The 26,861-nt window shown below is 46.3% G+C and overlaps 2 protein-coding genes and 1 pseudogene across 6 annotated transcripts; 2 read left to right on the top strand and 1 right to left on the bottom strand.

The window, feature by feature from the left end:
- The first annotated feature begins 2,493 nt into the window (after positions 1-2,493).
- Positions 2,494-8,277, top strand: LOC109736740 (G-type lectin S-receptor-like serine/threonine-protein kinase LECRK3). The gene has a single exon (XM_020295952.4). The coding sequence runs from the start codon at positions 4,358-4,360 to the stop codon at positions 6,812-6,814; it is 2,457 nt and encodes an 818-aa protein (XP_020151541.1). The 5' UTR covers positions 2,494-4,357; the 3' UTR covers positions 6,815-8,277.
- Positions 7,728-13,752, bottom strand: LOC109736598 (uncharacterized). 5 transcript variants are annotated; one of them, XM_040394421.3, is made up of 6 exons: positions 11,105-12,163; positions 10,946-10,999; positions 9,211-9,386; positions 9,021-9,119; positions 8,769-8,920; positions 7,728-8,434 (listed from the first exon to the last, which is right to left on the bottom strand). In XM_040394421.3, exons 3-6 carry the CDS (start codon positions 9,379-9,381, stop codon positions 8,053-8,055), a joined length of 804 nt encoding a protein of 267 aa, XP_040250355.1. In that variant the 5' UTR covers positions 9,382-9,386; positions 10,946-10,999; positions 11,105-12,163; the 3' UTR covers positions 7,728-8,052. The 5 variants fall into 5 exon arrangements, with proteins under 5 accessions (XP_040250355.1, XP_020151433.1, XP_040250354.1 ...); XM_020295844.4 differs by lacking the exon at positions 10,946-10,999 and adding an exon at positions 9,471-9,547; XM_040394420.3 differs by lacking the exon at positions 10,946-10,999 and adding an exon at positions 9,471-9,539.
- LOC109736731 (uncharacterized) lies at positions 13,613-26,689 on the top strand (annotated as a pseudogene).
- The last annotated feature ends 172 nt before the right edge of the window (positions 26,690-26,861 follow it).

The following is a 26,861-nucleotide window of genomic DNA, read 5'->3' as shown; positions in this document are numbered from 1 at the left end:
TCTACCTATACCTGCTGCATGTTGAACTAACTTTAGGCATGAAATGTTAATGCATTGTCATTTGCATACTGAAAGTGTGAATCAATAACACATTTGTTGGGTCTATATATTGAGCTACTATCTAGCACCAATCCAGGTATATGTTTTGTCAATGTAGTCATGTAAAAAAATGCCATATTTTATTTATGTGATCTGTAATTGAATTAGGATATTAGAGGACAACTGGTATATTAGACCAAGCTCGCATGTGACGTCCACAAACCCCTAGCCTTGATGCCGATGAGTCCACCCGTACAACATTGAAGCTATCTAATTTACGATGATGAGTCTGCGAGTACAACCTATGATGGTAAACTCAGACTTCTTAGCTGGTTTATGTATGTGAGCGATGTCCGTCAAAGTGGGCCAGCTGGCAGACGCACCTGGACATTGCTAACATCATCACACGTGACAAATACATGCCACATCAGGTGATCCATATTACTTTCAACGTGGCGATGCAGAATTCTAATGATCTATACTTGGATGACAATCCTTTTTTTTTGTTGATAATTGCAGTCACCCGCCTGATTTGGGATAGAGAGTCATATGCCCATCTAATCAAGCCGAGGTTATAAACATGATCTTTTCGAAAGCATGATCTAAAAAAAATGTGATCTGGGAGAAAAAAATAGACGAGCAACAGGACTAGCGAGGAGAAAAAAATCAGAAAAAAGCAAAGAAGAACCGTGCAGGTTTAGCAAGCGGTTGGGACGCGCGGGGGCGTCGTTCGTACCTGCGACTAAAAACATCAGGTTCCCTCGATATTGATACAGTATAAGTATGACTTTTGTGCGATGAAGTGGGCTCGGATCCATTTTACAAGGTGGTGTGTGTGTGGTGATGCGTGAATGACCTAGACTGACCCCGGCCGTCATGTTGGTCAGCTCCCCCTCGCTGACAGCACTGGCACCCTGGCATGAAATGCGGCATTGACCTCGTGCTCCAGGACTCAGGCAACTGCCGTCCCGGGGCAGTCTCCATGGGGGCACTCGGATATGGACTTGTCTCGTGGCCGCTTCGGCTTGTACATGAACACAAACGACCTCCTGAAACTTGCCTGTGTTCTACATATTGTTGGGTTGCATCTCTATGTTCCCAAAATGCAACGTTTGGTTGTTTGGTTACACATGCGCAGATGGTTACTCTCACCTTTTGTATACATGATGAATTTACATCACACCATCACACTTGGAACAACTTTCTGAAACGGTGGCCACACAACAGGCACGCATGAACACATTCACATGACAAGCACACATGAACACGTTATAGTACAAATACAACAGGGAGATATATATCTATCCATATATGTTCGTCGAAACAAAAAAACTTAAGCCACAATAATTGTGCAAAACGGCAAGATGAAGCCACTCGTCAAACCAAATTTTAAATGGCCAGTCATGTGCGGCAAAATTGATAAAATTCGTCACAAGAATAAAATCACAACATCAATGCGCATCTTTTTCGTGTAGAGCTTATCTCAATCGAAACACCATTGTATAGATTAAAATGGATTACCTGACGAAGATCAAGGAAGGCGAAGAGAACATACCATTCACACCGTCAAAGTCACCACCTAGGAACGTAAGTCATTTTTTGCGCTAGCTGGAGCATGGCTCCCTTGAAACCGTCAATTCGAGAGTCCCTCCAGGGTCTGGCTATGGGCCGTGAGTGTTCCTCCTGGATTAGGCTCTCGACTGCTTTGAGTTTAGTGTGGGCCACTTTCTCCATGCAGCCCAAGTAACCAAGCAACCCAGATTTGTCCCGTCAGAGTTCGTGGGCAACCAAACGCTGGTTTATGCATGTGAGCGATGTCCGTCAAAGTGGGCTTGCTAGCGCCCACATTGCTAACATCGTCATCACACGTGACAAATAGATGCCACATCAGGTGATCCATATAATTTTCAACATGGCGATGCAGAATTGTAACGATCTATCTATACTTAGATGACGATCCTTTTTCCTGGACTTTGGTTGTCGCTAATTGCAGTGACCCACCTGAATTGTAATGATCTAGACTTAGATGACAGAATTGTACGATTTTTGTGCGATGGCGTGGGGCTCGGTCCATTTTACAAGGTCGTGTGTGTACTGTGATGCGCGAAAGGCCCAGTCTTAGACCCGGCCGGCATTGACCTCGTGCTCCAGGACACAGGCAACCGTCGTGTGGAAGAGCTTTGGGCATCCGACCGATACGCTCCTCCCGTCCCGGGGCAGTCCATGGCCATGGGGGCACTCGGATACGGACTTGTCTCGTGGCCTCTTCGGCCTGTACGTGAACACAAACGACCTCCTGAAACTTGCCACTGGTAGTCTGGACTCTGGAGACTCGTACAACGCGTACTAGGAGAGCGGCTCTTTTCCCTTGACTCGCCGACGCATTTCTACTACCGTATCGAGGACGGTCCGGTGCACAACCACAACCAATACAAGGGTTCATACACCTTTCTTCTTCTTCTTTTTTGCGAAAATGATTTAGATCTATTATTAAAGTTCATCGAAAGTACACAACACTTCAAACATAATAAAAATTACATCGAGATTCCGAGACCACCAAACGCCCACTATCACCGTCAGAACGAGCCGCTGTCGCCGCTCCCCTATCGGAGCCGGCTTGACCTTGTCGATGACAGCCGGGAAGTCTTCGTGCACGTGCCCCTAAGGACCATCGCCCTGGAGCCGCAGTCGCCGTCGTTGAACCCTTGAATAGATCTGAAACACCTGACACCAAATCTCGTCACATTAAGGGAAACCCTAACCTCACCGTCCAAGGAGATGGCAGGAATCTACGCCGGAGCTCCGTCGACTACGTCCAAATGAACGAACTCGAGGAGAATCGGAGCCCGAAAAACAAACTCAAAGAAGAAGCGCCGCCATCCGTCCAATCGCCGCACCTGCAAGGACTAAAAAAAAACTTAACCTAAATTACTAAGCGGGCAGAGGCACCGGAATTCTCCTCCCTGCCAGCGGCCGCCGTTGAAACCTGGAGAGGAGAGTTCACTCTAGCCGCCAAGGGTTAGAGGAGGGAAAGAGAAACCCTAGATGGTGATATTACGTTCACCTTTCTTCTTCAAGAATACGCAGATTGCAGCGTAAAGATACAACATCCTCATCAGGGCGCCAACGACCAGAGCAAGGACACCAAAACACCAGGAAACAACGGCAAAAGAGGGCTAGCTACCCGCTAAGAAATATTGCGAATTCGTCAACAATCTGCACACAAAGACCATCGACACAACGCTGCTGGGAAGCATTGCCAAACACGGGCGCATTCCTCTGCTTCCATAAACTGCAGCATACAAGCATAACTGATCGGTGGTGCTTCCATAAACTCCAGTCAAAGCCTCGCCGAGCGTTTTTAACATGGTCCCTCTGACCTTACGTTTTCACATGAGAGGTGAGTGTATAGTACTCCCTTCCATTTCTCCAACAAGTATTTTCAAATGAAGAGAGTAGATCTTAACCGTTGATTTTATTTAGCGGGTCTGAATAACTCTAACCTTCTTACCTCTCATGTGAAAAGAAGAGGTGAGGACTACGTTAAAATTGCTCTCGCCTTTTTCCTTAACTGAGACCGGCCTGCTCCTTGTCCACCACCAATCCTCAAGTGTGTCCATGATCAGTGGTGGCACGTTTGGAATGGCGACAAGACCAAAGCACTTCCGCCAAACCCGACAAAACCTAGCTTAGTCCAACCAAGATCAGTTGATACACTTTCTTTACATCAGACACTAGAAGATACTACTCCGTACACACAGCAAACACATCCAAAGCTGTAACGAGAGTAAGGTGAATTTAACATGGGAAATGAGTTGTTGATACTCCCTTCATAAAGAAATATAAGAATGATTAGATCACTAAAGTATTGGTCTAAACACTTTCTTTATGGAGGGAGTACTTGATATTACCTTATACAGTCAATAAAGTGATCCATCTGCAAGCGTACGTACTGGGCAAAAACGTGAGAGGAAATGTTCAGCTTCCTTTCACTTTCAGTCAGCAAATTTGAAATGTTCAGCTTCTTTTCGGTCAGCAAATTGCGCGGTCGATCGATGGCTTATATTAAGCTAATCGGTACCCTAAACTTCACGGCAGCTGTCAGTTACACTGAGTTGACTGAGAACTTACCATTTTGACGGAAGGTGCAGCAGAATTCCTCGTGGCCTTTTGACAAATTGACATTCGCCAACCACCCAAGGAAAGCATGCCATACGAGGCACCAAGACTTGCTGGATCGTATCATGTTTATTTACACCACAATGGCACGCTGATCATGCAAGAAGCTAATTAGAAGCCAGCAAGAAGCTAATCCCAAATGAAGCCATTAGGCGCATCGTTACCTTTTGTTCTCCACCTTGCTTCCTTCCTCGCGCTCTTGCTCCACCAGCCTCATCTGCTTGCAGCGCAGAGGCTCACAACCGGATCGACACTCAGCCCCCCTGGCTACATCACCTCCCCGTCAGGGGAATTTGCCTTCGGCTTCCGGGCCCTCGACTCTGACCCCAGCCAGTTCCTCCTTGCTGTCTGGTTCAACTTCAACTTCACCCAGGCGCCCGACCCTGCACAGGAGAAGGTGGTGTGGTATGCCAAGAACCTGAGTTCAGGCTCGGCCGTGATGGCCACGGAGTTGTCCGTGTTCAGCATCGGTCCACAGCTCTCCCTCACTGACAACACCGGTAGCATAATATGGACAAACCCAGACCCTAGCCTACAAGCCGGCTCAATTCTCGCGCTGCAAGACTCGGGCAACCTCCAGTTACTCGCTACCGGGGGAATGCCCATCACCTGGGAGAGCTTCCAGCACCCAACTGACACACTCCTCCCGGGTCAATCGTTGGGCTCTGGAAAGGCTCTTCTGTCCAGGCGCTCCGACATGGTCTTCTTCCCCGGCCGCTACAGCCTGCAGGTGCAAGGCGATGGTAACATCGTCTTGTACCTCACGAACCTTGCCACCGGCAACCTGGATTCGCACAACGCATATTGGAGCACTAACACCTACCAGCCGGACAACCAGGCCGGCAACATGACTATTTTCTTTGACTCATCGGGCCATCTGTACTATCAGAGCAATGACAGCACTGTGGTTGACCTGATACCCCCCCATCCAAAGTCTAGGTTTGGTTACCACCAGCACGCATCACTCGATCCAGATGGCATCTTCCGCATGTACACCCGACCGAAGAACGCCATGGGAAGGAGAAACTTGTCGTGGGCAGTCACGGGACAGTTCCCAACCGAAGGTTGCAAGATAAAAACCTCTATGCAAGGTTTGTGTGGCCCCAACTCATACTGTGTGTATGGTCCTAACGACCGCCTCGATTGTGAGTGCCCAAGCGGCTACTCCTATGTCGATTCTCAGCTCAGGTACATGGGCTGCACACAGGGGTTCATGTCGCAGAGTTGTGACGGGAAGAACCGCTCCGCCGAGTTTGGGGTTGTCAAGCTCCCGAACACCACTTGGGGAAACTCGCCATATGAAGGATATTCGCACACCACAGAGGATCAGTGTGCAGACTCTTGCCTAAATGACTGCCTCTGCGCCGCTGCTATGTATGATGACAGTTATTGTGCCAAGATGGTGTCATTGGCAGGATATGGACGGCAAGGAGGAGACGTCGTCATGAAGGCATTGATAAAGGTACGGACGAGCAGTCCCTTGGAGCTGGCGCCACCGAGGATATTGCCTTATGTATTACTCGGTTGCTCGGGGTTCGTGTTGCTATCCGCAATAAGTAGTCTCATGTTACATTGGTACCTTAGGAAGAAGAACGCCAACCATGACTTTGTGAGGGCTTACACTGCAAAAGAGCTTTACAGAGCCACCAATGGCTTTTGTAAGTTGCTAGGCAGAGGTGGCTTTGGCGAGGTCTACCATGGGGTGTTAAAGTCGCTACACTCTCCTGACATAGCAGTGAAGAAGCTCATCAGCTCCAATGGTTACAGCGAGAGGGAGTTCGCGAATGAGGTACAGTCCATCGGCCAGATCCACCACAGGAACCTAGTCCGCATGGTTGGTTACTGCAAAGAGCAGGAGCAACGGATGTTGGTGTTCGAGTTCATGCCAGGTGGTTCCCTTCGGAGCTTCCTTTTCCAGCCTAAGCGACCAATGTGGAGTTGGCGTGCCGAGGCAGCACTCGGTATTGCCAAGGGCCTAGAGTACTTACACGAAGGATGCAATTATCCAGTCATTCATTGTGACATCAAGCCTGACAATATATTGTTAGATGACAAGAAAAATCCAAAGATTACTGATTTTGGGATTGCAAAGCTTCTTAGTGACCAGCAGATGCACACCACGGTGACTAACATCAGGGGCACAAGGGGCTATATTGCCCCCGAGTGGTTCCAAAGTGATAGGCGCATTGACACCAAGGTTGATGTTTACAGCTTCGGCGTTGTGCTACTAGAGATGATATGCTGCCGGAAGTGCCAGGAGCCAGTGACTGGGCTGGATGGTGACGATTCAGTCACACTGTTTTGGTGGGCTGGTCAGTTGGTCTGTCATGGCAAGATTGAGGTTTTGTTGCATAATGAAGACGACACCATTGAGGATTTGGTCAGAGTGGAGAGGTTCATGCGTGTTGCACTCAGGTGCATTGAGCAGAATCCTTCGCTCCGTCCGACAATGCACCAGGTGGTGCAGATGCTGGAGGGCGTGGTTGAGGTCGACACTGTACCTGCTCCTACAAGCTCCGACTGTTCATCGCCGTTGACCTCTTCGGTCGACGGGAGCACTCTGTTGCCAGGTGGTGCTAATCTTGAGATAGAGTGATATTCTGATAGGCTGCAGTTTCGAAATGATTTTTTTTACGTTTCATGAATGGTAATTGTTTCACCATTGTGTAACTCTAGATGGTGTAGCTAGACATCAATCATGCCTTGTAGCTATTACATGTCTTCTATTAAGTATTACTTCATTGTGCTCCACCTATGCAATAATCCTTTGGTTTGAGCACTAATTCATCTTGATTTTTTTTTATCTTTTTGAAGTCCCAGGATATTTTTCCTGGGTTCAAATTAAGTGTGTATAATGGTTTAGGAAAACATACCACATGGCGAAAGCAGCAGCAGCAAGATTTGGCTGAAAATTATGTCAGCAATTCATTCAGTTCTACCTGCCAGAGAGGAAAGTATTAGTAAACTAAAACTGAACTTGGTTGGGCATTTCCCATAAGAGCAATGAGTCATAATTCAGGGAAACCCATCTGGGTGTTTCATAGATATTCGGCCAAAGATCAACTAATATAAGTTCATAAATCAGAGGCAAAGAAATGCTTATCACTCATTTGTCGAACAGATACTAACAGAACAATGGTAAGGTGAATGAATAATAACCTTGGAGTTGAGGTGAGTATAATAACAAGAAAGAAAGGCATGAAGGGTGAATAAATAAACGCATTTGCATGCAAATTTCATTGTCCATGTGCGTCCTTGGTGTGCCTTTGTCACATTGGCAGTACCAAGTCACTTCAAAGCACCGTGACGTGGAAAAGAACTTAATCAAGATTGATGCCAAACCACATGTTAGGGAACAATGATCAATTTGATTCGATTAATAAGTTTAGTTACCGAAGATCATATTTACTCTGTTAGTAATATAATAGATTCCAGATTCCGGTTATGTAGGCCTTAGCCAGTTGGCCTACAAGATAACAGCTGCAAAATATTAGCAGATGGCACAAATATGAACGGTGACAATTGAAGATGTACTTTTAGGATAAGTTACAATCCAATGTTCAAAATTCATGTATGCATTTGTCTTCAGCTAGTCATAAATCATGGAAAGTAACAACATCCTTTGCAGGCCAATAAGATAACATTGACTGCATATTTTTTAGGTCCTCTATCAAGAAATTTACCACTCCAATAAGAGCCTGAACTATAGACAAGGCTATACAAAAGTTCATCAGTAAGACAAAACCTCAAACTTTATTCTGATCGAGTTTTAGCCTCCGCCTTGAAGAAAAAAAAAGGAAAAAAATATCCCTGTTCTGAGATAAGACTGGAACATCAGCCCTTGATGTTGCCTAGCCAAAAAAGCATGGGGAACTGCGCAGCCACGAGGAATAGAAGAAAGTAGTGGTTCCTGCTAGGATGCCTCTCATAAGTCCTCGATACACCCTGCAGAACCCTCTTCATCGTCTTAACCAGGAACACTCCAGTGCAGATACAGAACCACGGCAGCACAAAATAGTATGAGTAGCTCCAGAAGATGCGGACAAGCATCGCAAGTGAGGTACCGGCAAACCCATAGCCAGCATATGCCACAATGTCAAGCAACGGCGATTCACCACTTCCAAGTGAGTAAAGTAGAGCTTTAATGAGGATGACTTGCATAAACCAACCGAGTAACCCTTTTGTGAACTGTATAGTCAGTGCCACCGGGGTAAACCTGCATTCAGGAACAATGTTATTAATCAGACAAGCACCACTGAAGCATTAAGGATATCCTGAACATTAAGGAGCACTGTTTTCCTCTAGAGAAATAAAATAGTGCATCACAAAAGTTAATCTCTACCCTTCAACCTTTCGCTAGTATCTGCATTTTATTTCTTATCTTAAACTAACAAACAGAACCACTTGCCTTACAGCACTCACTATAATGAAGTGACACATATATACAACCAAGTGATACATACATTATACCGCTCATAGAGTCATACTGCACATTTCTTCTAGAGTCCTACAAGTACAACAATCAAAAGTTGTCCTGGGTGTGCAGTTACCTTCCAAGAACACCCAAGGCATATCCAGCAACTACAATGTAGGTGGCAAAAGCCATGAGAGGGATGTACAGATCTGGAGCATTGATGTCTTGAACTGGAGGTTTGTACGACAGCCTTCCTCCCACTGGCTCAGTTATCCTAGTCCAGTGTCCCTGAAGGAAGAGAAACAATATAAGGATTGAATGAGACCTCAAAATCTGCAGGTACGACATGAAAGAGGTTCTTGAGAAAAAGGAGGCAGTCAGTCCTTACCCGATGCAGAAAAGGAAACAAGACAACCTTCAGCTTGTTCCTCACATACTGATTGTTCACTTGAAAGTAATATTGTGGATTGGACAAATATTGAGTGATCTGTATGTGCAATCAAGCAAAACTTACATTGAATAGTTTTATTTGAAAATCAAACAGGTACATCTATGAATGAAATGCACCCATGGCTTACATTGCTTTGCATAAAGTCAGAGCTTGAACCTAAAAACTTCTCACTGTACGCTCCTAGTCCACTTCGGATGAGTCCAGGTCCAGCTCCATACAAAGCACTTTGAAAAGGATCCGCCTGTGAAGTAGTAGGCCTGCCTGCCAATCCTCCCAGATCAATGTTCATTTCTGCCATCAGGGCTGAAAAAACAAAGATTGTTCAAACCAATAGTCAGACAACAAGATATCAATTGTGAATGGTCATGTCATCTACAAACTACGTACCACTTTAACTGCATCCCTTAGAATCCTGACAATATAGCCCACCATTGCTCTTATATACAAAGAAAAACCCTACGAAACTGATTTCATAATGTCCATCCATGATTTATATGACACAAACATTGTAGAAAAAGTATAATAGATGGATCACCACGACCCAGATATGACTAGCAGCCATATGCCAACTTACAACAGAATGTGACGATGTTGAAGAGAACATGTACTGTAAAGCTAATTTGAAAGAGAGGGAAAAATAGCATGATATCTTATCATCGTTCGTCAGCCCGTAGGCTAGCCCAATCGCAGTGTCTAGTAATGATGCAATGGGCAACCACAAGTAGCTAGTCTAGTTTCACCACACCTTCTTTTTCACACAAACTTCTTCTATCAATGCATTGAGAGTTTGAGACACAGGGCCTTTTCTCTCAACAAAAAAAAGCTTCCCTCGAATACCTAAAACTATGAACAAATTATGGCATCCATAAGCATAGATCTAAGATAACTTAATTTGAATGTTGTGAGCACAGCTTTACAGATAAATACCACTAACCAAATGTTTACAAGAAATGCCGAGCACCCGATAAGAGTAGGAAGCCTAGACATTAGAAGGATCAACTTGAACCTCACATGCGTTCCTCTCTAAAGTTTGCAACTGCTGCGTGCCGACGGTGCTGCTGCCCTAGTCCCGGCTCCTCTTCTTCATTGTGCAGGACATGCTTCACGGTGCCGTGGTGAGACAGCGTGGGAAGCTTCGTGACCGGGTTGGCGCAGGGTAGGGGTCTGTTTGGTGGCGAGCTCCGGAGTGCCTGAGGTGAAGGTTGGGATCGGGAGAAATCCCTGTTGGCTAGGCCGACACCGACGCGGTGGTGCATGAGGGTGCCGCCAGACCTTCCTGGAGGGCGTCGGGGCTACCCTTCCTCTCTCCTCACCGCGTACCGGGGGAAACCCTTGGCAGCAACGTCGTCATCGTCATGTTCCTTCTTGGAGGTGTTGATTGGTAACGGTGCTTCGGAGGCTCGGAGCTTGGTGGGCGATCTTTGGTGGATGCAGCGGCCACAAGGCTTCTTCATGTTTTTGTCGATCCACCGTTGTCGGCATTTGTTTCTCTTGTATTTTCTCTTTCATTTCTTTTGGGTGTGATTGTGCTGCTTCCGCCTCAGCTGCTTTTTACTCAAACGAAATAAATACCCCAGATTTCAAATGCAGAGCCTCGTCAGGAAGCCAATAATTTGAAAACAAATCCTGGATTACATCTTGTAACTCGAGTTGAAGCATGTGTAAGTCTAACGGCCCAACATAATATCGCCCCTTATGCTAGTCCGGCAACCAGAGCCGCAGTTCAATCCCCAGTCTCTAGTGTCAGATCAGATCCCACCGAAACGCCCGCACAGGACACTAACCACAGAAATCTATAAACACCAATAGCGCTACTAAGCATCTTCAAACATCGGCAAGGAGCGCAATTAATTCGTACTTACGTCAAGAACAGATTCGAACCAGATCGCCGCCCCTACTGGTGGAACAAGATCCAGCTTCCCGTTTGGAGGGAGGGGGTGATAATTTGCAGGAATGCGGCAAAGATCTGAGAGCAAGAACTCGAACTGAATCAATGGCTAACGGAATTTTTTTTTAGTTACCTGCGGTGATGCTTTGCTACGGATTTGCTCGCGCGTGCTCGAGGAAGGGATTTCTCGGCGAGGGAAACGGGGGAATATTTTTTCCGCGGCGTCCTCTGCCTTGTACGAAATAAAAAATGTTTTTCCCCAGTGAACTGGGCCTGCGTATTTGGTTAGAAGAACATGTCCAGCGGTCTAACCAGTTTTCGAGCTCCTAATTATTTTTTCTCAAGGAACCTACAATAGCACTGTCTTTTCATCTCAGACGAAAAAGAGGGTTCATATAATAGGTTTCATGTTTTTGTGAAAAACATGGCAAAAACCCCTAAGTGACCAACGGAAATAGTACAAATCAACCAATACCGGCCGCCACATGGGCCCGGTCAAAAGTCACGGCCGCTTCTTCTACACTATCTGAAAGGAGCGCAACCGTCGTATTTTCAACGGCACTCGTCTCACCCACGCGCAGGCCGACGCTCGCCACGGATGGCCCGAGCTTCTTGCGGCTTATAAATCTCCAGAGCGATGAACTCTTGTGTCTCTGCCTGCCGTTGTGCTCCTTGCTTCAGGGGACGCGCGTCAAGGCACACTTCCAAGTGATGCCCGAACACCTCTCTCGGCACACCGGTCAGGTCGGATGCTTTCCAGGTGAAAGCCCCCGAGCCCGCCTAAAGGGAGGCGCCGGGCACGCCTTCCTATGCAGGAGGAGGGCAAGCTCCGACGGCGAGGGAAGGGCCCTGTTTGCTTTGATGGAAACTTATCTTTTATTAGTTTCCTTCCATTCAACCTGGGAAGGGACTATTAAATATGGACGAAGATAGTGTGGAGGAAGAACCCTGCTATACACACGACAGTACATAGACGATTTCTGAATGATGCGGAAGTTCATGCCATCTGATGCATGCAGCAGCACTACTCCACCGTTTGATATAAGTGTTGGGTGCATGTCGTGTGTGTACTGTCGTCTGCACGGCAATTTCGGTGGAGGAAGGACACAAGGTACTCCTCCGGTGTCAATGAGTTGCATGATCTCGTGGTCATACGAACATATACTTGACATGCAGAAAACGATAGCAACAAATTTGATACGATTATATGCTACGTTATAGTTTGGGTTGATGTGATCCCGTTATCAAATGACAAGTCATGTCTATGACCAGGAAACCATAGCCATCTTTGATCAACGAGCTAGTTCTGTAGAGGTTCACTAGGGACATGTTGTTGTCTATGTATCCACACATGTATTTGAGTTTCCAATCAATACAATTATAGCATGGATAGTAAATGATTATCATGAACAAGGACATATAATAATAAACACTTTATTATTGCCTCTAGGGTATATTTCCAACACAATCTGCATCCACTCCTGGATTACCTTCCAAGCTCCACGCCGACGCTGGAGCAAACGCCGTGGCAACAGCGGAGCCCGAGAACACAGGTCCACCACGAGGATGCCGCCGCCGCCAAGCCATCCTTGCTTGAACAGACTGGTTTCCAAATCCATGCCCAACCATAGGACCGATGGCCTCGTCGGGGAAGGATCCAAAGAATCTTTATTCAACGCTGTCATCGTCGCCGTCGAAGCCAAGACGATGAACAACCTAAAAACCTAGACTACAAAAGGGAGTAAAAACGATCCACGTGCGTGGATCCGGCGACCCCCCTCACCACCGACGACCTCGGTCGTCGGCGGAGGGGAGCCGCCGGACGACGGCGCTGAAAGATGGCCTCTCCTGGCGGCGGCTAGGGTTCCATCCACCAGGGACCAGAGAAAAACGATCTAATCTGATCACCACAACCATTGGACACTTCTCATTTAAATAGCACGAACAATATATGAAATGGTATGGCCATGCAATTTATTTATCATTTAGATTGTTATTTATTTTTAAAAAATTGTGAATTTAAAGAAAGTTTATCGATTTTGAGAAATATTTCATCATTTTTAAATAAAAGTGCACAAACTTAAAAAGTTTACCGATTCTTATTATAAAAAGTTCATCGTTTTCAAAAAAAAGTTCACCAGTTTTCAAAAAAGTTCATCAATTTTGGAAAAAAGTTCGTCGACTTTGACAAAAAAGTTCATCAAGTTTGAAAAATAGTTCATCGATTTTGAAAAAAAAATCACAAATTTGAAGAAAAAATTCATCAATCTTGAAAAAGGTTCATCGAATTTGGAAAAGTTAATCAAATTTGAAAAAGTTCATTGAATTGAAAAAAAATCATCGAATTTAAAAAACGTCAATTTTTTTTAAAATGTGGATGGATTGGAAAAAAATCATCAAATGCGGAAGAAGAAAAAAACATGAAAATAAAACAGAAAAAGGAAAAAGGAAAAACATGCGCAAAATAAAAATAAAGAACTCGACTAACAATGCATGGCAAGCGTGACCGCTTCATCGGTGACTGTTGTCCTTCTGTCCTCACAGATGAGAAGCACGATATATGCGCTCTGCTCGGTTACATCCATGGTTTCTATAGGGAGGCGCTCGATTGGCTTGGTTGCTCAGGAAAGGGCCTACAAGCATGGATGATCTCACCAGCCTATCACTGGATCGTCTTTGTGGTAAGAAGAAGAAGAATAAGAAGGGAAAGAGAAGCGAGCAGACAACATAGACCACAGAGGCACTTGCCAAGCTGCCTCGGGATGGCTTACGCAAGTGTCACCACTGCAGCCTCCTCAGGGGTGGATAATGTTATGGCCTCAAGGATCCTATCTCCAACATTATCCTCAACACCATCTAGTATGGCTCCATGTTTCCTACGCCCCAAAAGTTTGAGCTGCAATTTAAGGTGGATATGATATGCACATACATGCTCACACGCCTTGAGTGTTGTTCTCTTTACGGCCTTGTTGCCTTCCTTCACACCTGTCCCCCTCTATCTCAGAGCACGATGCAATCTGGTATTTGTTCAGGAGCGATGATGTCCACAAGGCCGTCCGTGAGGCAATGAAGCATGATCATTCTATGTCTGGCACTTACCAAGACGCCTATAGGCAAGCAGTGGTTGTTTCATGGCCCTCGTGAAATTTGCCGCATCTTCTTTGAACACGGAGTCCACCAAGTTTTTAGCTAGTACTCCCCTCGTCCCATAATATAAGAGTGTTTTTACACTAGTATATTGCAGGGCACACTCACTAACAACATAGTTGAATGCCTCATCATGGCTCTGCCACATAAATACCCACCTACCAAGTCCGAGGAGCGGGCTCACCAAGTGACCTAGGCGCCCTCAAACTCACATGTCTTGAGAAAATACCAAAAAAGGTTCATTTCAGAGTTCCGGAAAAAAAATTAGGCGCGACCAAAACTTATTTGTCAAAAAGGTCAAGGCGGCATTGAGCGCCTACTCTCAGCAAAAAGGTGTTGGTACATTTGCTTATGTTTTCTGTTTTCTTCTTTCTGAATTCTAACATGCACCAATTACTTTCATTTGGTCAAAACCTTTTTTCACATATTGGTTGCCCTCTTCTGCATTGTTACTTATAGGTGCACTATAAACTTCTGTGACGCCCCCGATTCAATCGTACACTAATCATGCACGCAAACGTGTACGATCAAGAACAGGGACTCACGGAGATATCACAACACAACTCTAAAACATAAATAAGTCATACAAGCATCATAATACAAGCCAGGGGCCTTGAGGGCTCGAATACAAGTGCTCGATCATAGACGAGTCAGCGGAAGCAACAATATCTGAGTACAGACATAAGTTAAACAAGTTTGCCTTAAGAAGGCTAGCACAAACTGGGATACAGATTGAAAGAGGCGCAGGCCTCCTGCCTGGGATCCTCCTAAACTACTCCTGGTCGTCGTCAGCGGCCTGCACGTAGTAGTAGGCACCTCCGGTGTAGTAGGAGTCGTCGTCGACGGTGGCGTCTGGCTTCTGGGCTCCGGCATCTGGTTGCGACAACCAGAAAGAAAGAAAAGAGGGAGAAGAGGGAGAAAGCAACCGTGAGTACTCATCCAAAGTACTCGCAAGCAAGGATCTACACTACATATGCATGGGTATCTGTGTAAAGGGGCAATATCGGTGGCCTAAACTGCAGAATGCCAGAATAAGAGGGGGATAGCTAGCCCTGTCGAAGACTACGCTTCTGGCAGCCTCCATCTTGCAGCATGTAGAAGAGAGTAGATGGTAAGTTCACCAAGTATCATCGTATAGCATAATCCTACCCGGCGATCCTCCACTTGTCGCCTTGTGTGAGAGCGATCATCGGGTTATATCTGGCACTTGGAAGGGTGTGTTTTATTAAGTATCCGGTTCTAGTTGTCATAAGGTCAAGGCACAACTCCAAGTCGTCCTGTTACCGAAGATCACGGCTATTCGAATAGATAAACTTCCCTGCAGGGGTGCACCACATAACCCAACACGCTCGATCCCATTTGGCCGGACACACTTTCCTGGGTCATGCCTGGCCTCGGAAGATCAAGACGTCGCAGCCCCACCTAGGCACAACAGAGAGGTTAGCACGCCGGCTAAATCCTATGGCGCAGGGGTCTGGGCCCATCGCCCATTGCACACCTACACGTTGCGTGGGCGGCCGGAAGCAGACCTAGCCTAGCAGGCGTTCTAGTCCAATCCGGCGCGCCGCTCAGTCGCTGACATCACGAAGGCTTCGGCTAATACCACGACGCCGAGTGCCCATAACTGTTCCCGCGTAGTTGGTTAGTGCGTATAGGCCAATGGCCAGACTCAGATCAAATACCAAGATCTCGTTAAGCGTGTTAAGTATCCGCGAACGCCGACCAGGGCCAGGCCCACCTCTCTCCTAGGTGGTCTCAACCTGCCCTGTCGCTCCGCCACAAAGTAACAGTCGGGGGTCGTCGGGAACCCAGGCCCACCTCTACCGGGATGGAGCCACCTGTCCTTTCAGCCCCCTCATCAGAATCACTTGCGGGTACTCAACGAGCTGACCCGACTTTAGTCACCACATGTGTCATGTATATAAAATATATAGTATATACCCGTGATCACCTCCCTAGTGATCACGGCCCAATAGTATAGCATGGCAGACGGACAAGAATGTAGGGCCACTGATGGAAAACTAGCATCCTATACTAAGTATTTAGGATAGCAGGTAAGGGTAACAACTTTAGCAACAATGACAGGCTATGCATCAGAATAGGATTAACCGAAAGTAGTAACATGCTACACTACTCTAATGCAAGCAGTATAGAGAAGGAATAGGCGATATCTGGTGATCAAGGGGGGGGGCTTTCCTGGAAGCTCAGCCGAGAAGGAGGGGTCGTCAACACCGTAGTCGTACTGGGTAGCAGCGGTGTCGGTCTCGGTGTCGAACGAGAGAAGAGGGGGAAGAAACAATAAATATAATGCAAACATAAGCATGACGATGCATGACATGACAATGCGCGGTGTAGGTGTACCCTAACGCGGTAGGAGGTGATACCGGCGAAGGGGGGAAACATCCGGGAAATTATCCCCAGAGTTTCGTGTTTTTGGACAAATGAACCGGAGAGGAAAAGTTGCGTGTTCGTTATGCTAGGGATGTGTGGTGGACGAACGGGCTGCGTATCCGGATTCGTCTCGTCGTTCTGAGCAACTTTCATGTACAAAGTATTTTCATCTGAGCTACGGTTTATTTTATATTTATTTTAAAAGATTTAAATCAGTTTTTAGCATTTATTTAATTGTTTTAATCCAACATTATCCAGAACAGTGCACGCTGACGTCAACATGACGTCAGCAGTCAACAGGGGTGTTGACTGGTCAAACTGACGTGTGGGTCCCGTTCATCATTGACTAGACTAACTAATCATGATTAATTAGTTTAATTAGTCGTTTAGTTTAATTAATCAAAATTAATTAAGTTAATTAATTCTTTAATTAATTAATTAATTAACTAATTAAATTATTATTCATTTATTTTTTTATTTTTATTATTATTTTCAATTTCCATTTTTTAAACGTTCTGTGGGTTGGGCCCCACATGTCTGTGACCCAGAGGGGCCTTAACGGGCGTTGGGTATGGGCAAACGGGTGCGGCCAGCAGGGGCGCACCCGACTAGGCGCTGCGGGCGCCCGACCCGTATGAGGGCCGAGCGGGCGACGGCGCGTCGCCGGAGGTGGCGGCAGCCACAGCGGAGCGAGCGGCACGGTGAGCGAGGGGGCCGGGGCGGAGCCAGGCGCGCGCCGGGGCGCCGTTCAGGCGCAGCGCGGGGAGGAGGAGGAGAGGACGGGGCCGGTCAGCGCGTGGAGGCGCGCGGGGCTGCAGCTGCAGCAGCAAGCACCGGGGGGGCGAGACGAGCACGGGCTACAGCGACGAGCGGCACGGCCACAGGAGCAGAGAGGAATGGAGGGGAAAGAGGAGGCCGAGGGCCTCACCGGGGGCGTAGGGCACGGGGCAACGAGGGTCGAGGAGGGGGACGGGGACGACGTCGATGTGGTGACGAGGAGGTAGTCCGGCGGGGAGGAGGAAGCAGTCCGGCGAGGTGGCCGTCGACGAGGCAGGCCACGGCGGTGGCGTTCCGGGCGGCGGCGGCAGTTCGATCCCCCGATCCAATCGGGGGGCGCAAAGGAGGGAAGAAGGGAGGCGACGGCAGCAGTGCGGCGCTGGCGACGGGCGCCGTCGTCGAGGTCGCGGGGCGATCCCGATCCAGATCGTGGGGGGAGGGGGCGAGTGGGGGCGAGGGGAGTGGGAAGTGGGGCGACTGGGGAGGGACCGCTAGGGTTCGGTCGCCCCAGGGGTGATGTAGGCGCCAGCTAAGCCGGCCTGTTTGGCACTGAGGCCATCTGGGCCATGGCCCAGTGGGGGTGTTCTCCTTTTTTTTCTGGTTAGTTTTAGTTTTAGTTCTTTTATTTATTTTCGTTATTTCCTTTTCTGTTTATATTTTAGGATCTAATTATTTTAGTTTTGAAAAAAAAACATCCTTAGCACCTAGATTAGCATATCAAGTTAGACCGGTGCCTTAGAAAATATTATATTAACTATAAAAGGTATTTACTTAATTGTTTTACCTACCGTTTTAATTATTTTAGAGCCTTTAAACATTTTATAAAAGTGAGGTTTCTACACCATAATTACCCTTGCATTATTTGGCACAACTCGAACATTTTAGTTTTAAAGTTTGAAAACTTTTACCGTTTGATTTGATTTTGAACGTGAATTTGAATCAGTTTCGAACTAACGCGAGATTAGCAACAGTAACCGAGGTGAGGTGGCATCATTAGTAGATGGTTACTGTATCTTGATTATCCGGGCGTCACAATTCTCCTCCACTACAAGAAATCTCGTCCCGAGATTTAAGAGGGGTGTAAGGGGGAAAGTTTTGGTTACGAAATTCTAACGGATCTTCACGTCTTTGGTTGCTCTTCTCAAAGAGGTCGATCCATTACATTGACATCTTTATTTCTCTGCTTCAGGTCATCATGGTGAAGTCGTCCTTTTCTTCAGGAACTCCAACGTACCTACGAATAGGTAAGGGGCAGCTCGGCTACGACAGAATGCTTATGAGGGAAACAATCTGGGGTTAACCCATGAATGAGCATAAGAGTATCTCTCGAGTTGAACCAATAAAATACGTCGAGAGTAAGGTACAAAGGTACAATAAGAGGTCCTAAGCGGATAGATAGTTGCTCGAAGTCTGAACCAGAGTGAGAAAGAGGTTCGGAGCAATGAGAGTAAGTATTGCGTCTGATACCAGAATAGATCACTAGGAAGGTGGCTCGCAAATTATATACGAAACGGAGCGGAAGGGATAACTTCGAAACAGGGATGTTCAGGAGAGTCAGGTTTCGATCCTGTGGAACTGTGGGTTATGGGCCCACCATGTGGTTTAAAAGTAGGAAGGGCGATGACGTCTTGCACGATCATGTAAGTAAGGCATGTCAGAGGATAGCCCGTCAGTTATGTCGGCAACATCGGTACCAAGGGCGAGGGACGAAGAGAACCAATTCCTGCTCGTTGAACGAGGCGGACAAATAGGCAAAGTTCTTATCCATCGGTGGTTACCGGAATGTTTTCAACAATAGTAACATGGTCTTACTGACAGAGTTGTACGTCGAGGTGTTTACATAAGCAGGAGAATATCACTGCTTAGATCATATAGATCACAAGCAACGTTAAACCAACCAATGGAAAGGAAAATATGACTATCAGATTAAACAGATCAATGGAAAGGAAAATGTGTTTAAACACATATTTCAAGGGTATGTCCTTCCGAAGGTCAAGCAGAGCATGATATCCATGTTAGGATATAATGTAGAAAACTCTTTAGGTAGGGGAGAGAAATTTCATGACATTACCCATACAGCGGTGTTTGGATAATTAAGCAGGAAACATTTAGCATTGGGCTTCAAATGTTCTTGTTGAAAATCGGAGTACCATAGGCATGCTTCGAGATAGCATTGGCATGGTCATCAGGTGAAGATCAGACTTTGGAAACACAAAGGATCCATCAAGAATAACTTGTAGAATAAGTCTTACAATTTCCTCATGGAAGAATGGATAACCTTGCTGAAAAGGAATCTGTAACAATAGGGCCTCCGGCCAGGTGTGCTAGGCACAACATCACCTTATCGGGTCACATAAAGACCAATGTTATAACTCTTGGAAATATGCTCCAACCATCATATCTAACCGAGATTAAGATCTGATTGGTGTTAGTATAACTCAGACTCATGATGTCTAAGAAGGAAGGGGTGCAACACAATTTGACAAGATGGCGTTGCAAGATCCTCGGGAAATGAATTATGGAAGCAAGTTCTGAATCATGAATTCATCATTAAACCAAGGAGAAGAAGAGGATGTGGCTGATGGACTCAGCGACAATACATCGAGATTTCCAAAGAGATGGATTTCCACAATCATGTGAACAAGTAGATAACATTAGTCAGATCAAATGATACAATGATGTATGCTCGAGGAAACATACACAATTAAACATTGGTTGAAAAGGTGCACCCAAAATATGGGCCAAGTAGCACGATCAATGTTAGGATGGTGAATCAATAACCAAAAAGTCTTAGAATGAAACTATCGACCATTCACTTCAAGGCAAGAGGGTTGCTGGAAGTTTTGAATTCACACATCATAGTTCAATTATCGGTATTCCCGTTAGAAACAACACGGCGAACAAGAAATAATGGTGGTGGTGAGAAGTATCACTATGTATCAAGGATTCTCAAGACATGGTGAAATTCCCACGACATTCTTGACATAAAAGATGGTAATATTCCAAGGTAAGGAAGAAGAATTGTTGGATAGCAATGAACTCAAGGTATACCACCAAACACGAACAAGTTTGTGTTGAACTGAAGGCAATAAAGTGGTCGATGATAACACAAATCATCGAGAGGAAAAGGTGGTATTTCTCATCAAGAATTCGATAGATATCTTGGAAGAGCTCAGGAGGTTGATGATGTTCACGACACATTTGTCGCGAGATTTCATGAAGATGTAATCGATCGTCGATGATATCAAGTCAAAGGAATGATGAAGCGAAAGGTTATTGGAACCACAGTTACGACACAAACTCAAAATTAAGCTTGCTGTTCAAGGCGAAATGATACGACGAGGAAGAATGGCGTAAGGTTATCTCATCGTCGAAAATTATGCTCTGGGAAGAAGGACCAGGTAGCACAGTTAAAATTTAGCACAATGATATAGCCGATCAGGCTAGGAATGACTTGAAGGATTATTAAACTCGTAAGAAATGAAAATTACTTAGAGTTATTGAATCGGAGTGCGGAATCGATTCACTTATCGGTGTTCTCGAGTGAAATAACTCAGAACCCGGGGGAAATCTGAAATCGGTGAGAAGCAATAATAGATGAAGACTCGTAGGAAGCAACACAGTTCGTTGATATTCTTGAGATACTGGAGGGATTACTCGAAGGAAGATTGACATAGGGGTTGCGGAGATGTATTGATCCGCAGAAGACAAGTGTTTTCACTTGCTTGAGAAATGGGATCAAGTAGAAAATATGGTCGGAACCACGATTACAAAGGATCAATTCACAGATACCAGATGATATTATATCAAGGCAATAGTTATTATTACAAGAAGGTTCCATGATAGGATCTACATCGTGTCCATGGGCATGAACACAAGTTCAAGGTCGACTCCCACTTCTTCAATGTATATCCTTCCATTCACCTCTCGCTTTTCGAAAATGACATTAGTTGTTGAAAGTTTTACCTGGTGCAATACCAGATAAGTATGACCCGTGAAATCTTTCGGGTTCACATAGATAAGGGAAGGCATTGGTTCAACCCATCGGGGCATCTTAGGAACCTATACCAGAAATTTTGGAGTAAATAATACAAGCTCGAAAGTAGAGCATGGTTGACAAAGCAGAGGATACAATTTACCAAAGGCATTTTATACCCGCGGAAAGGCTCACAAGGTTAATGAATATGAAGGACAATGTCGAATGAAATCCAACAATGAATCTGGTGATCCACAACGGAGCTGATGTGAGTATCGGTACTCAATCAGAGGAAGAAAGAATGCAAGGGCATCAGATTATAGAACATCTGAATAATTCGATGCTTAGATAACAAAGGAATTATGATTTCCAAAACGAAGGATCAGAAGCAGACGCTCTTAATCAAGGATGGATAAGTTGAATAAACCAGAGGCACAATCGACGACAAATAGTTTGGTCAAGAACCAGCTCATGTTCAAAATGACGTTTGAGCCGGAAAGATATTTAGAAGGGTCAATTGATGATTGTGTGCATTCGCACACATGTTGAATCAATAGGATCAAAATGACGGCGTCAAAAGATACAAATGAATATTGCTAGTCATATGGGAGCATCCATAATGTAAGCATACAAGTATTTGCAGAACAATAGTTTGAAGAGGATCCTCAGAAGGTCGGACAGTATTTCAGAGTATCTTATGAAGCATACGAACAACTGGGGATGAATGGATACTCGATAAGTGCGAGGAATTATCCATATGGTATTTCGATGGTACGAGATTATAAAGCGACGGGCACAGAGTCTAGAGAGAACTTCGGAGAGTATCTTCGAAATCTTCTGGTGAAGCAGTCGATCATCTGGAATGAAGCGGCTCTCCGGCGGGAAGTGGGTACGAGAACCTAGAGTTAGAGTTAGCAAAATCGTTTAACCCGAATGGAAGAGATATCAGAGTCCCAGAGTATAGACAAGGAATAAAAGATCCTAATACCACCCAATGGCGACGTGGGCCCATAGGCCACACAGCCATGTTAGTAAAGGTTTTGCAATGACTAGACTCAACTTCGGCCAAGGAGTTGGAAAGGGGATTCCTACAGGCAGTCGGCTCTGATACCAACTTGTGACGCCCCCGATTCAATCGTACACTAATCATGCACGCAAACGTGTACGATCAAGATCAGGGACTCACGGGAAGATATCACAACACAACTCTAAAACATAAATAAGTCATACAAGCATCATAATACAAGCCAGGGGCCTTGAGGGCTCGAATACAAGTGCTCGATCATAGACGAGGCAGCGGAAGCAACAATATCTAAGTACAGACACAAGTTAAAAAAGTTTGCCTTAAGAAGGCTAGCACAAACTGGGATATAGATTGAAAGAGGCGCATGCCTCCTGCCTGGGATCCTCCTAAACTACTCCTGGTCGTCATCAGCGGCCTGCACGTAGTAGTAGGCACCTCCGGTGTAGTAGGAGTCGTCGTCGACGGTGGCGTCTGGCTCCTGGGCTCCGGCATCTGGTTGCGACAACCAGAAAGAAAGGAAAGAGGGAAAAGAGGGAGAAAGCAACCGTGAGTACTCATCCAAAGTACTCGCAAGCAAGGATCTACACTACATATGCATGGGTATCTGTGTAAAGGGGCAATATCGATGGACTGAACTGTAGAATGCCAGAATAAGAGGGGGATAGCTAGTCCTGTCGAAGACTACGCTTCTGGCAGCCTCCATCTTGCAACATGTAGAAGAGAGTAGATGGTAAGTTCACCAAGTATCATTGTATAGCATAATCCTACCCGGCGATCCTCCACTTGTCGCCTTGTGTGAGAGCGATCATCGGGTTATATCTGGCACTTGGAAGGGTGTGTTTTATTAAGTATCCGGTTCTAGTTGTCATAAGGTCAAGGCACAACTCCAAGTCGTCCTGTTACCGAAGATCACGGCTATTCGAATAGATAAACTTCCCTGCAGGGGTGCACCACATAACCCAACACGCTCGATCCCATTTGGCCGGACACACTTTCCTGGGTCATGCCTGGCCTCGGAAGATCAAGACGTCGCAGCCCCACCTAGGCACAACAGAGAGGTTAGCACGCCGGCTAAATCCTATGGCGCAGGGGTCTGGGCCCATCGCCCATTGCACACCTACACGTTGCGTGGGCGGCCGGAAGCAGACCTAGCCTAGCAGGCGTTCTAGTCCAATCCGGCGCGCCGCTCAGTCGCTGACATCACGAAGGCTTCGGCTAATACCACGACGCCGAGTGCCCATAACTGTTCCCGCGTAGTTGGTTAGTGCGTATAGGCCAATGGCCAGACTCAGATCAAATACCAAGATCTCGTTAAGCGTGTTAAGTATCCGCGAACGCCGACCAGGGCCAGGCCCACCTCTCTCCTAGGTGGTCTCAACCTGCCCTGTCGCTCCGCCACAAAGTAACAGTCGGGGGTCGTCGGGAACCCAGGCCCACCTCTACCGGGATGGAGCCACCTGTCCTTTCAGCCCCCTCATCAAAATCACTTGCGGGTACTCAACGAGCTGACCCGACTTTAGTCACCACATGTGTCATGTATATAAAATATATAGTATATACCCGTGATCACCTCCCTAGTGATCACGGCCCAATAGTATAGCATGGCAGACGGACAAGAATGTAGGGCCACTGATGGAAAACTAGCATCCTATACTAAGTATTTAGGATAGCAGGTAAGGGTAACAACTTTAGCAACAATGACAGGCTATGCATCAGAATAGGATTAACCGAAAGTAGTAACATGCTACACTACTCTAATGCAAGCAGTATAGAGAAGGAATAGGCGATATCTGGTGATCAAGGGGGGGGGGCTTTCCTGGAAGCTCAGCCGAGAAGGAGGGGTCGTCAACACCGTAGTCATACTGGGTAGCAGCGGTGTCGGTCTCGGTGTCGAACGAGAGAAGAGGGGGAAGAAACAATAAATATAATGCAAACATAAGCATGACGATGCATGACATGACAATGCGCGGTGTAGGTGTACCCTAACGCGGTAGGAGGTGATACCGGCGAAGGGGGGAAACATCCGGGAAATTATCCCCAGAGTTTCGTGTTTTTGGACAAATGAACCGGAGAGGAAAAGTTGCGTGTTCGTTATGCTAGGGATGTGTGGTGGACGAACGGGCTGCGTATCCGGATTCGTCTCGTCGTTCTGAGCAACTTTCATGTACAAAGTATTTTCATCTGAGCTACGGTTTATTTTATATTTATTTTAAAAGATTTAAATCAGTTTTTAGCATTTATTTAATTGTTTTAATCCAACATTATCCAGAACAGTGCACGCTGACGTCAACATGACGTCAGCAGTCAACAGGGGTGTTGACTGGTCAAACTGACGTGTGGGTCCCGTTCATCATTGACTAGACTAACTAATCATGATTAATTAGTTTAATTAGTCGTTTAGTTTAATTAATCAAAATTAATTAAGTTAATTAATCCTTTAATTAATTAACTAATTAAATTATTATTCATTTATTTTATTATTATTATTATTATTTTCAATTTCCATTTTTTTAAACGTTCTGTGGGCTGGGCCCCACATGTCTGTGACCCAGAGGGGCCTTAACGGGCGTTGGGTATGGGCAAATGGGTGCGGCCAGCAGGGGCGCACCCTACTAGGCGCTGCGGGCGCCCGACCCGTATGAGGGCCGAGCGGGCGACGACGCGTCGCCGGAGGTGGCGGCAGCCACAGCGGAGTGAGCGGCACGGTGAGCGAGGGGCCGGGGCGGAGCCAGGCGCGCGCCGGCGCGCCGTTCAGGCGCAACGTGGGGAGGTGGAGGAGAGGACGGGGCCGGTCAGCGCGTGGAGGCGGGCGGGGCAGCAGCAAGCACCGGGGGCGAGACGAGCACGGGCTACGGCGACGAGCGGCATGGCCACAGGAGCAGAGAGGAATGGAGGGGAAAGAGGAGGCCGAGGGCCTCACCGGGGGCGTAGGGCACGGGGCAACGAGGGTCGAGGAGGGGGGCGGGGACACCGTCGATGTGGTGACGAGGAGGCAGTCCGGCGGGGAGGAGGAGGCAGTCCGGCGAGGTGGCCGTCGACAAGGCAGGCCGCGGCGGTGGCGTTTCGGGCGGCGGCGGCGGTTCCATCCCCCGATCCAATCGGGGGGGGCGCAAAGGAGGGAAGAGGGGAGGCGACGGCAGCAGTGCGGCGCCGGCGACGGGCGCCGTCGTCGAGGTCGCGGGGGCGGCGCGGGATTGGGGCAATCCCGATCCAGATCGTGGGGGGGGCGAGTGGGGGCGAGGGGAGTGGGGAGTGGGGCGACTGGGGAGGGACCGCTAGGGTTCGGTCGCCCCAGGGGTGATGTAGGCTTCGGCTGGGCCGGCCTGTTTGGCACCGAGGCCATCTGGGCCATGGCCCAGCGGGGGGGGGGGGGGGGGGGTTTCTCCTTTTTTTCTGGTTAGTTTTAGTTTTAGTTATTTTATTTATTTTCGTTATTTCCTTTTCTGTTTATATTTTAGGATCTAATTATTTTAGTTTTGAAAAGAAACATCCTTAGCACCTAGATTAGCATATCAAATTAGACCAGTGCCTTAGAAAATATTATATTAACTATAAAAGGTATTTACTTAATTGTTTTACCTACCGTTTTAATTATTTTAGAGCCTTTAAACATTTTATAAAAGTGAGGGTTCTACACCATAATTATCCTTGCATTATTTGGCACAACTCGAACATTTTAGTTTTAAAGTTTGAAAACTTTTACCGTTTGATTTGATTTTGAACGTGAATTTGAATCAGTTTCGAACTAACGCGAGATTAGCAACAGTAACCGAGGTAAGGTGGCATCATTAGTAGATGGTTACTGTAGCTTGATTATCCGGGCGTCACAAATTCGTATCATTTGAGGTGTGAATCCTAGTGTACCCGGCGGATCAAGTGTTGCTCTTTTTAAGAAGAGGTTCCCATTTGAGTACTTCCACACGAACTTCTTGGCAACAGCCAAGGGACCAAATTTCTTTGTTGCAGATCCAAAATTGTTATATGTTTTCTTTATAATCTAATTCCTTTCTTTGTTTTGATGCAAGTTTGATGTTTTTTTGTGAGTTTATTGGGGCAAAGATTGTGCATCCATATGATGAACAATATTGTGGGCACTGCGAAGGTTTCAATATCATAGCTCAGGGAAAACATGGCACTCCGAATGATCTTCTTATTAGTTCCTACAATTATTCTGATATGATGGCCACACTAACAGAAGATTTTATCTATTTCTATCACAATATGGACTCAGAGTTTGGAGAGATGAATCATATTAGTTCCTACAATTTAAGGGTTGAATCTTCTGATATGTTTCTGGTTTGTATGATAGAACATAGGAGTAACGTATATTAGCTTGATATGATATCTCTGAGTTGATGTATGATCTACCTTGGTCCATATCGCTCGAAAAGCAGGTTTATTAAGACCATGATAGATATTAACTCAATCCGAGTTTATTAGCCCCCGTCGTATTTTGGGTCAATTTTTTACCACACATTTAGGCCTCCTTTGGTTTGAAGGAATTTCATAGGAATTCTAGAGGATAGGATTCTTATAGGATTTTTTTCCTTTAGAGCCCTTTGCTTCATAGAAATG

Source organism: Aegilops tauschii, chromosome 7 (genome assembly GCF_002575655.3).
Source record: "Aegilops tauschii subsp. strangulata cultivar AL8/78 chromosome 7, Aet v6.0, whole genome shotgun sequence".
In the NCBI taxonomy this organism is placed as follows: domain Eukaryota; kingdom Viridiplantae; phylum Streptophyta; class Magnoliopsida; order Poales; family Poaceae; genus Aegilops; species Aegilops tauschii.
The sequence above is the reverse complement of the archived record's forward strand: the minus strand, read 5'-3'. Positions and strand labels throughout refer to the sequence as shown.